At 36.5% G+C, this 13,513-nt stretch overlaps 2 protein-coding genes across 2 annotated transcripts in view; both read left to right on the top strand.

Moving 5' to 3' along the window:
- Positions 1-1,413: 1,413 nt before the first annotated feature.
- Positions 1,414-6,430, top strand: LOC143037421 (uncharacterized). The gene is made up of 6 exons (XM_076205587.1): positions 1,414-1,842; positions 1,954-2,172; positions 2,290-2,787; positions 2,894-4,285; positions 5,619-6,219; positions 6,333-6,430. The coding sequence occupies exons 1-5, from the start codon at positions 1,606-1,608 to the stop codon at positions 6,042-6,044; spliced, it is 2,772 nt and encodes a 923-aa protein (XP_076061702.1). The 5' UTR covers positions 1,414-1,605; the 3' UTR covers positions 6,045-6,219; positions 6,333-6,430.
- Positions 6,431-13,398: 6,968 nt separating this feature from the next.
- Positions 13,399-13,513, top strand: part of LOC143037494 (uncharacterized) — a 3,096-nt gene continuing 2,981 nt past the window's right edge. The window contains exon 1 of the mRNA XM_076205800.1: positions 13,399-13,513. This exon is cut by the window's right edge and continues 312 nt beyond it. The gene's annotated coding sequence lies outside the window, so the exon portion shown is untranslated.

Raw genomic sequence — 13,513 nt, 5'->3', positions numbered from 1 at the left:
ATATTCCTGTTGTTCTCAAATGAAGCTTTTATATAACATGATTCTATGATATTCCTCTCCTTAATGTCCTTACTTAAGACAATTTTCTTTGTGTCATCCTAATCAACGCAATGATAATCCCTTAAATGCAAAAACAACCCACTTGAAACTTGTCCTGTTCTGATCTTATATTTATCTTGGTTTATTCTCAATTTTAAATCCTTGCCTGTTTGTCCAATATAATTGAAATTATATATATATATATATATATATATATATATATATATATATATATATTTATTATTTTATCTGTGTGTGTGTATGTGTGTGTGTGTGTGTGTGTGTGTGTGTGTGTGTGTGTGTGTGTGTGTGTGTGTGTGTGTGTGTGTGTGTGTGTGTGTGTGTGTGTGTGTGTGTGTGTGTGTGTGTGTGTGTTTCATAATTTCATTATCTTACTGCAGAAATTTATACCCGACAAAATTTTTGATGAGAAAAGAAAAGGTAAGCATTATGTGTAAATGAAACCTAACAAAGATTCGAATAGACACGGGGAAGAGAAAGCTTAATTAATTTCGCTTCCTTCCTCCTCAGTCATTATTGCACTCATGATTATCATGATAATAATCTTGATGATGATGATGATGATGATGATGATGATGATGATGATGATGATGATGATGATGATGATGATGATGATGATGATGATGATGATGATGATGATGATGATGATGATGATGATGATGATGATGATGATGATGATGATGATGATGATGATGATGATGATGATGATGATGACGACGACGACGACGACGACGACGAAGACGACCCTCGTCGTCATAGCAACGGCACCATCATTAGAGTAATAGCCACTTTTGCATTTATCGCTAACTCTACCATCATCATAATCAAGAAAATGGTAAAGATAATTACTATCATCATTATCGGAACATCTACATTTCAGGCACAGAATCACTATTATCATAAACAATATAAATATATTGTTGGCATTTAATAGCTTTTTCTTTTGACAGTAAAAGACAGGATATCTTACGGGGTGGGAGGGAAAAAATAGGAAATTACTAATAAAATCTAGGAAGAAGAAAAAGAAGACATTTAATAGCTTTTTCTTTTGACAGCAAAAGTCAGGATATCTTACTTGGTGGTAAAAATAGAAAATTACTAATAAGATTTAGAAAGAAGATAAAAAACAAAAATAATAATTTAATAGCTTTTTCTTTTGACAACAAAAGTCAGGACATCTTGCTCGGGGGTGGGAGATAAAAACAGAAAATTACTAATAAACTCTAGGAAGAAGATAAAAAAGGCAAGAAATTCTTCTCAAGTGACCAAGATCGTGACGTGTCGGGGTATCTTGGCACCTGACTCTTCCCTCGTGAACCGGTGCCAACAGCAGGTCTTATAAAAGGACCCTCGTCCTCAGGGCACCCCATCAGTAAGCAAGACATCAGAAAGAAGACCTGAGATATACTCGAGATCTCGCCTTTATTCAAGACCATTCCGCATCCAGTCCTTCACCTGTGAATCAGCGCCAACCACTTCCTACGACCAAACTTCTAAACATTTTGGTTTCGTGCATATCAAGTGACGACATAAACATTTGACATCATGTCTCTCCTGAGTCAAGAACTCCTCCTGCCCATCACTCAGTCCAGCCTCAGCTTCTTCCACGACTCCTTCTTCGAACAGAGGCGCAAACACTTCCAGATGGCCCTCAAGGAGATCACAGATAGACATGGCTTCAGTTCTCCAGATTTCCTGACCTCCTACAGAAGTCTGCGACAGAGAGACCTCAAGGAGGAGAACCAGGCAATCTCAGTCACAGATCAACACAACGCCAGGGAGGTAAGTCTTTCGGAGGTATACAATTATACATTATCTCCTGACCAAGATAACAACTCTAATTAAGTCACATGTAGAGACGAGGTAATCCACACTTAATTATTTTTCCAACAGTTCATACTTGACGTGAAGGATTTCAAGGACGGTGATCTGTCTGTTAAGGCAGAAGGACACAATGTGGAAGTTGAAGGGCGTGTGGAGAAGAAAGAGGGTAACTCCATCTCTACGCACAGCTTCCGCAGACGATTTTCCTTACCAAGGAACGTTGATAGGGCCTCCGTCACTTCCACAGTCTCTTCCGACGGAATCCTTACAATCTCCGCACCTAAAAAGGTATGTATTCTACTCCAAAACACTTTTATATAAGAATAAAGATTGACTAAGAAAACAAACTAAATTTTTATAACATGTATTTCCTTCTCAATTATTAATGATTAATCTGTTTTCTAGAACCAACCAGATGCTCCAAATGAGTTCAACATTCCAATCGAAAATAGAACCACAACAACCGAAACCATCAAGACACAAGAGTCATCCTCTGAAAACACTTCCTCCACGCAATCACAGGAGAAAGAGATCACCGAAAAAATAATCAAAGATGAAACAAAGAGTTATCACAACACTAGTGACAACTGTAACAGCTCAACTTCCGCAACAGAAGCAAACAAGGAAACAACGCAAGAAGAAAAGCAGTCACGGGAAAGGAGCAGCATCGTAGTGGAGCCGGTTACACCCCTGCCTGTTCTACTACGAGGATCTTTCTTTGAAGATTCCTTCTTCCGCCATGCCCACAGAGATTTCGCGTCAGCAATGGAGCGCGTCATGAAAAGGTTTGGGACGGCGTCTTCCAGTGCGGATAACGTCAAACGGTACAGGACCCTCCGTGATGTCGACTTCTCGAATGAAACTCAGGCATTCACCCTCTCAGAGGACGATTCTTCCTACAAGGTTGGTTATTCTCTATCATTCTATATGAAAAAAACAACTCGTTTAGCCTAATGGACATATAACAGACTAAAAAACAACAACTATAACTTCTTATTATTTTTTTCAGATCGTATTGGACGCACAAGATTTTAAGAATGGTGATGTGCAGGTGAAAATTGTTGGAGAAAGTTTGGTGGTGGAGGGAAGAGTGGAGAAAGCAGTCAACAGCTCTCCTTCCAATCTAACATTCCAGCGTCGATTTGCCTTGCCTTACCACACTGATGCCAGTGACATTACGGCCGCTTTGTCTTCTGATGGAGTCCTGACAATCTTGGCCAAGAAGAAATGCAACACTCACAAACAATCTGAACACATCATTCCCATTCAGAATGAAAGTAACACCGATCAGCAAAACACAGAACAATCTCAAGAGGTACGTTCAGTAAGTCAACAGACTTCTGTCAGTGAAATTCAGTCAGAGCAAAACGCCTGCACTAAAGAGAAAGAACAACATCTTAGACTTCAACAGCAGCAGCTCTTCCAGCAGCAGGACAATCAGATCCAGCAACAAGCACAGCAGATACACAAACAGGAGCAGATGCTCTCCGAACAAGAAGACCAACTCGAACAACAGAAACATGAAATTGAGCAACAGAAGGCTTATAATCAGAAACTCCAAAAGAATGCAGAAGAATTGCAAATTAAGATAAACACTAATATTGTGGATGAGAAGGAAGAGAGTGAGACCACACTCAAACAACAGCCCTTGCAGCAAGATAAACAGCAACTTGAGCAGAAGCAACATATGGAAAACGTGCAAATCATCTCCATTCAGCAGGAGGAACAGATCGGTCCTCAAAAGGTTCACGATCAGAAGTTTGAAACGGAAGTAGAACAGATACAAGGCCATGTTAACAAACAGAACATCGAAGCCAGTATTTCAAATGTCAGTGATAAAGAAGTGAAGTCAGATAACACGCAAGAACAAAAGACTCATCAAGCTCATGCACATCAAGAAGAAACGAAAGAATACTCTTCCGTTCAAATGTGCACTGATGACACCTCTAGTTGGAGTGACAAGCCTTACTGGGCTCCCAAAATTGGCTCATTGGAGACTGGCTTCTTGAATTTTAAGAAATTCGAGTGCGCAGATGCAGAAAGTCTTTCGGAGGAATCTTCTTCCAGTGTTCATAACAAAGGCAGTGCTTCTGTATTAGAGGAAAACGTCAGCTCATCGAACACGTGGTCTGAAACTCATCCTGAAACAGTGGTGGACTCTCACAAATCAACAGTTCAGGTCAACGATTCATTTCCCGTCGAACGGCGAGGGAACTTCTTGCAGGATTCTCTTTTTGGCAACGACCACAAACACTTTCAGGCAGCCATCTCCAAGGTTCTTGAAAGATTTGGTGTAGCTTCTACCAGTGATAACTTGAAGGCCTACAGAACTCTTCGCCAGTCTATATCTGTGGAGGAAAGTCAGGCTGCTCAGGTTATAGACGAGGAAACCAGTTACAAGGTAAGGAGACATGTGTGAAAAATAGATTTAGAGACTGAGTCTATTTGAGTATATAAGGCGTCAGATAACAATGATAATTACGATGTTATTTACCTTCACTTCAGCAAAGCGTTCGACAAGGTGCCACACCAGAGGCTACCAAATAAAATCAAAGCGCATGGCATAGGAGGAAAAGTGTTAGAATGGATTAGAGCTTGGATTAGTAACAGAAAACAGCGGGTCACCATAAATCAAGTAAAATCTTGGTGGGGCAATGTTATTAGTGGGGTCCCCCAGGGCTCGGTTTTGGGTCCCTTGTTGTTCATTATGTATATAAACGACTTAGACGATGGGATAAATAGTGATGTTAATAAGTTTGCGGACGACACTAAAATAGGACGCCAAATTAGGTCAAGAGACGACGAAGAGGTTCTGCAGGATGATCTTAACAAACTGTTCACATAGTCGATGAAATGGCAAATGAACTTCAATATCCCTAAATGTAGCGTGTTAAACGCAGGGCTACACAATCCCGAAAATAGATACAGCTTAGATAACACGGTTTTAGAGAAAACTGAGTGCGATAGAGACTTGGGAGTTCTAGTGAGTCCGGACTTTAAAACCAGGAAACAGTGCATTAGTGCCAGGAATAAAGCAAACAGAACATTAGGTTTCATTGCTAGGACGGTAATGAATGGAAGAGCAGAGGTAATTATCAAACTCTATCTAGCGATAGTTAGACCCATCCTCGACTATGCGGTACAGTTTTGGTCTCCGTCCTACAGAATGGACATCGATTCACTAGAATCAGTACAGAGAAGAATGACCAAAATGTTATATGAACTCAGAAATTTGCCTTACGTGCGGGGTGATCTAATAGAGGTGTTCAAGTGGATCAAAGGCTTTAACAAGGGTGATGCAAACAAGGTCATCATATTAAAACAACAGGGCAGGACTCGCAGTAATGGTTATAAACTGGGCAAATTTAGATTTGAGAAGGAAATAGGCAAAAATTGGTTTACTAATATGGTGGTCGACGAATGGAATAGACTTAGTAACCATGTAGTAAGCGCTGAAACTATCAGTTGTTTTAAGGAACGATTAGACAACTTTATGGATGGGGATGACCGGTGGTGATGGATACGGAGCTACCTAGTGTAGGCCTTATGGTCTCCTGCAGTCTCCTTTATTCTTATGTTATTATGTTGAATAACGCAGTGATTTCTACAATTACGAAGTGTCTTGCTCTATTGTTATTCCATCATACAGTAAATTACCCATGGTACATCAAGAAACTTCTATGTACAATAATTCTATTTAATGACTCATCGTCTTTTGATTTCAAAACCCACAGGTAGTGCTGGACGTGTATGAGTTCGTTGGTGGTGACGTGAAGGTGAAGGCAGATGGACAGATGCTGGTCGTCGAGGGCCAAACACAGAAGAAAGAGGACAACACTACTTCGAGTCGTAGCTTCCGTCGAAGATTCATTCTACCAACCTCGGTGGACATGGAGGCCGTCACCTCGGCGCTCTCCTCCGACGGCGTCCTCACTATCACGGCGCCGAAGAAGGAGGAGGAGCAGGGCTCTACAAAAGACTGCGGCGCCATCCCTAAGGTCAAGAAGGATGTGTCTCAGAGTTCGCAGACGCTCAGCAGCAGCAGAACTAAGGGCTGGAGGGAACAAACATCCTACCATGAATCTTCCTTCGGTAGAGGAGCTGATCGGCAAACCAAGATGACCTTCCAGTCCAGTCCCACTTCAGGAAACATCCTATAAATGGCTCTTTGATGAACACTCTTCCATATATTCAATGATTAGTGATAAATGTAAGGTTAAATTTACGGTGTTACCTCTTATTCGTATGAGGATTCATGGTTGATGGGATCAATACAAAACTTCATGTCGACCCGATGGACAGTCAGAAGGGTTACAAGTGCGTCATTTACTACTGGTAAGATATTTGTTTCTTCTTTTTTAGATGCCTTATAATCTATATACCTGTTACAAATCATATAAGGTGTATATATATTTTTGTTGTGTTCTTATCAACCTTTACTCCTACAGGACGTACACCCAGTTCAACTGTCAAGAGGATATGTTTGTATTTCTATATGATATTGATAAAATGGATTATATAATAAAATTTCTAAAATAATTAAAAACTATCATTCCAATTCAAAATAAAAAATAAAAACGACGACAGATATGAACCTGAAAGGAGAAATCAATATAGATACAAAGCTAAACTGAAAACAAAAGGAGAGGTTACAATGGATTACAGTGGCAAAACATATCAACAAGAGACATTCTGTCCATAATGAAATAAGCATGTAGATAATAATAACTGAATGAATAGATATACAGAACAATGAAAAGAAATATTAATAGGTACCCTGCACAGATCAAATGTGAAATATTTTTTGTAAAACATTATAATGATTGCATCATGAAATGACAGTTATTTTCAATATTGAAACCAGGGAAAAATACTAAACAAGTTTGGTTTATATCAAAATTGCTATATTGATATTCACAAGCCAAATGTAAATTATCTATGCATACTAAATGTACATAGGGAGCATATTTATGAGCATTTATTTTTCCATTTATTTTATCCTGTCAGAGTCTAGAAATGGAACTAATAAGATTTTAAAAATATTTAACATCAACAAATCTAGGGTCTCTGAGTCAATATACAAAAACACATTTCATTTGAAATTCCCAGAGAGCCTTGTCAATAAAGGAAATTAAATAAGAATCTTTTTATAAAAAACTTCTAATACTTTCTTACGAACAACTTTGTAGTTTTCCTTTATTTTCTTAATCATTTCAATATCCAACTGGTCTTCAATATTTCCAGGTGATGAGCTTTATTATTAAAGAATATCCTGAAGAGTAATAGAGAATGTAACACTCCATCGTAAGCAAGCACGATAAAAGATGTATTATTCGGATCCAGGAGAAAATACAAGATAGAAGAAACCATCAGAAATGTAATATTAAAAATGTCCAAATTTCCAATAAACTCGCTAATTGAAAGGCCTCATATCAATATGTTGGGTCAGACAGTTTAGAGGAAACTGTAAATAGAAAATGCTTTTCAGATGGAAACATAATAAAGTATGATTATCAAAAATATATCCATGACCATTTCAACCTAAGCCGTGGCTTGTACAATTAAGATAATTTCATTATTAAAAAAATTACTTCCAAACATCAGCAAGTCAGGAACGGTCAGATGGCATGTGAGATCGTGTGGAATCCCTAATGGAACCCTCAGCTAATTTCTTTATATTTGAACGTTGAACGTTGTTTGATTGTTATTTTGTTATGATATATGTACTGACGACGTCTTAACAGACGAAAATGTTTGTGTTCTAGTTTTCTCCTTCCTTTAGTTTTCTGGATACATACATACATACATACATACATACATACATACATACATACATACATACATACATACATACATACATACATACATACATACATACATACATACATACATACATACATACATACATACATACATACATACATGCATGCATGCATAAATACATACATACATACATACATACATACATACATACATACATACATACATACATACATACATACATACATACATACATACATACATACATACATGCATACATACATACATACATACATACATACATACATACATACATACATACATACATACATACATACATACATACATACATACATACATACATACATACATGCATGCATGCATATATGCATACATACATACATACATACATACATACATACATACATACATACATACATACATACATACATACATACATACATACATACATACATACATACAGACATACATACATACATACATACATACATACATACATACATACATACATACATACATACATACATACATACATACATACATAGATACATACATACATACATACATACATACATACAAACATACAAACATACATATCCTCCTACTACTGTAAGCCGGTGATATAGAAGCTATTTCACACTAATACAGCACAAATAGCATTTATTTATTTTTTCTTTCAAGAGAGATTTATGAGAGGGCCCGAGGTCTGTTGCCAGACTCTATAGAACAGAATTCTTGTAGTCAGGGAACGTGAAACAACACCTATTGATTTTATCTCCATTACTTATATAGATGGTTGTGCTTACACACGTTATCTTACAGACAAGTATTGAAGGCCGTGACACTAATACGATTGAATGCTTTTTCCCGAATATTATAATTTTCTTCTGGCAATATCTTAAATGTTCTCCTGAAGTCGGGAGAGTAAAGGCGTAGAGCTCATGGTAAGGCAATCCTGTTGAATGGAAACAATAACTATACCCAACATTTTGAAGGAATAATGTTGTTGGTGCATATGCGTCCCTTCGGCTGGTTCGGATTCGGAACTAAAAGTACAAAGATTTGAGTATAAACAGCCATACAGAAGACGTACAAACGAAATGTGGAGGAATCAGGCGTGTTGCGTCCCATAGCTCCTCACGGAGTGCCACTCATTGTATCTTTGTACTACTGCGGCCGGGAGTGAGCATCCACCCTCTCTCAGCCAATCCCAACGTGTGGCATTGTCGCAACCTTGGATACAAGAAGTTAAATGGAGTGAGACAGAATTATGTGGACGATTCACTTGAAAACAATATATACAACATTTAGCCTGTTAGGTTGCTCTGAGTATTATAAGGCACATAATACTACTGCTCGAAAATGATAAAACCGACAATGAATTTATGATATATATGTTATGGCTTGTTTCCTTCTTTGATATAAACAAGAAATGGTGCTTTCCGCTAGCCTTACGCCTGAAGATGAAGAGTCTTGCTCTCCCCCTCGATCTCAAGGTTGCGACTGTGTCACATGCCAAGGAGGGCTGGGAGGGGATGGGCACCTGGCCACAGTTTCACCTCCTGGGCAAGTCAGTGGGTCGAGAAGAACCGGGGGGTATTTTCTCTTCAGTAACCAACGCTTTTATCGTTGGGATGATGCCGTACTTGAGAAAGAGAGTCACTGAGGTCGTAAAAGAGAGATCTATGGCAGGTAGGAGAACGGAAGGGTGGTAGATGTTAAAACGGACCAGCATTTTTTTTTTACTTTTTGAGAAAGAGAGAGGCAAATAGCCTCCAGTATTAACAAAATGCTAAGCCACCTAGATGCTACTAAAACCCCCAATATGATGACTACTTGACATACTGCAGAAGGCAAGCAGAGGAATGTATAATTTTTATGCGGATACTAAACGTTTTAATCTTTATGTAGAGAGCTTGTGAAATTTGAAGTCGCATTGAGTCATCTTGACTCATTCTTATTGTAGTTTCTTTTTATGGATATTCCGTGGTGAAAGGAGAGGTGGGTAGACAACATATGTGGTTCTTCTTGAGGTGACAAGTAAGACGTCTTGAAAGTTTTGTTGAAGTTATGCCAATACACATGGTATATTCACGATAAAGTTTACATTCTGGCTGACTCAAGACTACTTCATTCATATAAATAGGTGTCCTCCTAGCGAATATGACTTCTAGGTCAATCTTTTAGTGCACTGAAGCACTTGATATATTTTGTGCTTCCTAATGACATACGATCTAATGTTACTTTAATGACGGAATAGATACATGCATTACATATATCTCATCTATGGACCGATTTCATCTTCTTTTATATATAAATGAGCCCATAAACACGATGGTGTGGAAGAATGTAATGCTTGTCTATTGACTGAATATTGTGTGTTTATTGTTATTCCCTTGTGATCCTTTATCCACTTACACTATTCTGGTTGTAAACAAGTGATTTTGTTCCCCTTTGAGGCGCCTCATTGTTGTCGAAGAAACTCAGGGGTCCCACAAAGGCAGATCAACAATTCCCTATAGACTCGTGCTGAAAAATATCTTGATAGGACAAAAAGTCCCAAGTTTACAGATATTGACACAGGTACATTTACATAAAAACAATAATATTTCTATGAAATAAGAAGAAAAAACTTGTTTGTTAATTATTTCAGAAGTTTGTTTTTTATTATTAAATAGATGATACACTACAGTTGCTAGTCATCTCTCGCTCAGCGCATTAGGAAAAACAATCTCCAGATTATCACTAATGCATGAAAAAGTCCCAATTTGGGGACAAAATCCCTAGAAGTGGGAGCCTTGAAGAAATTATGGACTATCATGATTAATCACTTGTGGACTGGGTGGTGTTTTTCCTTTTATTCTTGCTGCTTCCAGGCGATTTTATTTATTTCCGTGGTACCCTTTTGACAGGGACGGAATTGAAGGATCATGCTATATATATACATATATATGTACTGTATATATGATGAAGGTGGAAAAAGAAGTCACGGAACTAGACCCGTGACTTCTTTTTCCACCTTCATCAACTTGTCACAATGTACCAGCATATGTATACATATATATATATATATATATATATATATATATATATATATATATATATATATATAAGCGGAATAGGAAACACAGGAGTCTTGGTCTTGAGTTTATTCCTGACTAGTTTCGCAGGTATGCTTTTTCAAAGGAATATGTGTACAAACGGGCTGTGGGCATTATATACATAGGGTGGACCTCACCACCTCTCCGAGTTACCATAGTTGGTGGCGAATGTGAACATCACATTGTGGCTCACGAAACAAAGAAGACATTTTTACAATTAAATATGATAACACTAAAACCAAAGAAATTATTAATAGAAAATGTAACAATAGTAAATATAACAATGAAGATAAACAATTAAATAATAATATTAACAATAATAAAAAAAATGATAGTATCAATACATGAAATAATAACAATAATAAGAATAAAAATGATAATATTAATAACCAAGAAATTAAAATTATTAATATTAATTATGACAATAATGGTGAAAACAATAATAATAAAAACGAAAAACTAATTAAATATTTAAATAGTAACAATGATAATAATAATAATAAAGATAATGAAAGTAATAATAATAAAGATGGTAACAATAAGAATAAAATTGTAATGATAAATTTATAAATATATAATGATAGAAGTAATAAATAAATAATAATAACAATGATAATAATAATAGTGTTGAGAATAAATATTAACAAATAGCATTAAAAGAATAAATCATGATAAAAAGTTGGGGCAAGGTAGCATGGAGGAACTTCAGAGTGAAAGGAAGAAAGCTGGAGAGGGTAGGCCGAAGTGGGAAAAAGGTATCTACTTGGAGGGCAAGTGTCGCGGTAGATTTTGTCCATTTCGAGTCACCAGTTCTCTTGTTTGTGTTTTTGTGGTTGGCAATGTAAAGTGATTCAATTATTTTCCGTTGTTTCTTGTGTAGTCCTTTAGCTAGAATGGTAGAACCCTCCCAGTTAGGCAAATGTCCCTCTGTGTCAATGTGGTTAACTAGAGCGTTGGTTTCTCGGTGGTGTCTAATGTCCGCTTTGTGTTCCTTGAGTCTGTTGTTAAGTCCTCTGTATGTCTCTCCGTAATATGCACAGTCACATCCTTTGCAGGGAATTTTGTAAACGATGCTATTGTCACGGTTCGTCTTGGTTCTGTTGGTGGTCAAGTGTCCTATTTTATTCCCTGTGTCATTTACTATGATGAGTCCTGTCTGTCTCAATTTATCATTACAATTTTATTCTTATTATTACCATCTTTATTATTATTACTTTCATTATCTTTATTATCATTATTATTATTGTTACTATTTAAATATTTAATTAGTTTTTCGTTTTTATTATTATTGTTTTCACCATTATTGTCATAATTAATATTAATAATTTTCATTTCTTGGTTATTAATATTATCATTTTTATTCTTATTATTGTTATTATTTACTGTATTGCTACTATCATTTTTTTATTATTGTTAATATTATTATTTAATTGTTTATCTACATCGTTATCATTACTATTGTTACATTTTCTATTTATAATTTCTTTGGTATTAGTGTTATCATATTTAATTGTAAAAATGTCTTCATTGTTACATGAGCCACAATGTGATGTTCACATTCGCCACCAACTATGGTAACTCGGAGAGGTGGTGAGGTCCACCCTATGTATATAATGCCCACAGCCCGTTTGTACACATATTCCTTTGAAAAAGCATACCTGCGAAACTAGTCAGGAATAAACTCAAGACTAAGACTCCTGTGTTTCCTATTCCGCTTATATCAACCTGTCAGAATGTCTCAACATATATATATATATATATATATACATATATATAATACACATAATATATGTATATATTATACATATGTATATATATATATATTATATATATACATTATATATATATATATATATATATATGTGTGTGTGTGTGTGTGTGTGTGTGTGTGTGTGTGTGTGTGTGTGTGTGTGTGTGTGTGTGTGTGTGTGTGTGTGTGTGTGTGTGTGTGTTACAAAACTAGGAAAAAATTACTGGAAAAAATGATAAGTATGATGTACAAACTAGTGTTAAAAAATCAGAATGGTCATGGAGTTATAAAGGCAGCCTTGTTCTTGATTCCTCCTTCCCTCTCTTCCTCCTACTTACTGCAACATTATCACGGTCATGAGCTTCATAATAATTACCAATATCATCATCATTGCGGTGAAAATGATGATATGAGTCTCATATGAGTCTCGTTGTCTTCATCGTCGTCGTATTTGTCGCTATAGCAACATTAACATCACAATAATCGGATTCATCACCATCATCAATTCCACCAGCATCACAAACCAAAATAATGTAAAAAAAATCATTATCTTGTCATGCCGGAATGCTCTTACATGTCAGAAACAGAAACATTATCATCATCAACAAATGCAAATCATTGTTGATATTTACTATAAGTTTCATGAAGTTTATAAACCTTCTCTTTGTACTATCTACACTGACAGATTGCATATGGTACCTGGATTAAAAATAAGAATTACTAATACCGTCAAAAGAAAAAAATATATATATGAAAAAAAAAAAAAAAAATGGCCCGGAATTCTTCTAGAGTGACTGAGGGTGTGACGAGTCGGACTGTTTTGGCAGGTGATTCTCCCTTCATGTCACGGTGCCAAAAACACTCGTATATAAAGACCACACCCGTCTGGCACCACCAGTGTGCCATACAAGAGAACGAAGAATACCTAAGATAATCGTGTACTCAAGAAGACTCCCATAAGACTACTTCTCTATATAACCAGTTTGTCGTCCTGTGA

The sequence above is a fragment of the Oratosquilla oratoria genome, chromosome 2 (genome assembly GCF_046742065.1).
Source record: "Oratosquilla oratoria isolate Oo_2021 chromosome 2, ASM4674206v1, whole genome shotgun sequence".
NCBI lineage: Eukaryota > Metazoa > Arthropoda > Malacostraca > Stomatopoda > Squillidae > Oratosquilla > Oratosquilla oratoria.
This window is presented reverse-complemented; position numbering and strand designations above follow the sequence as displayed.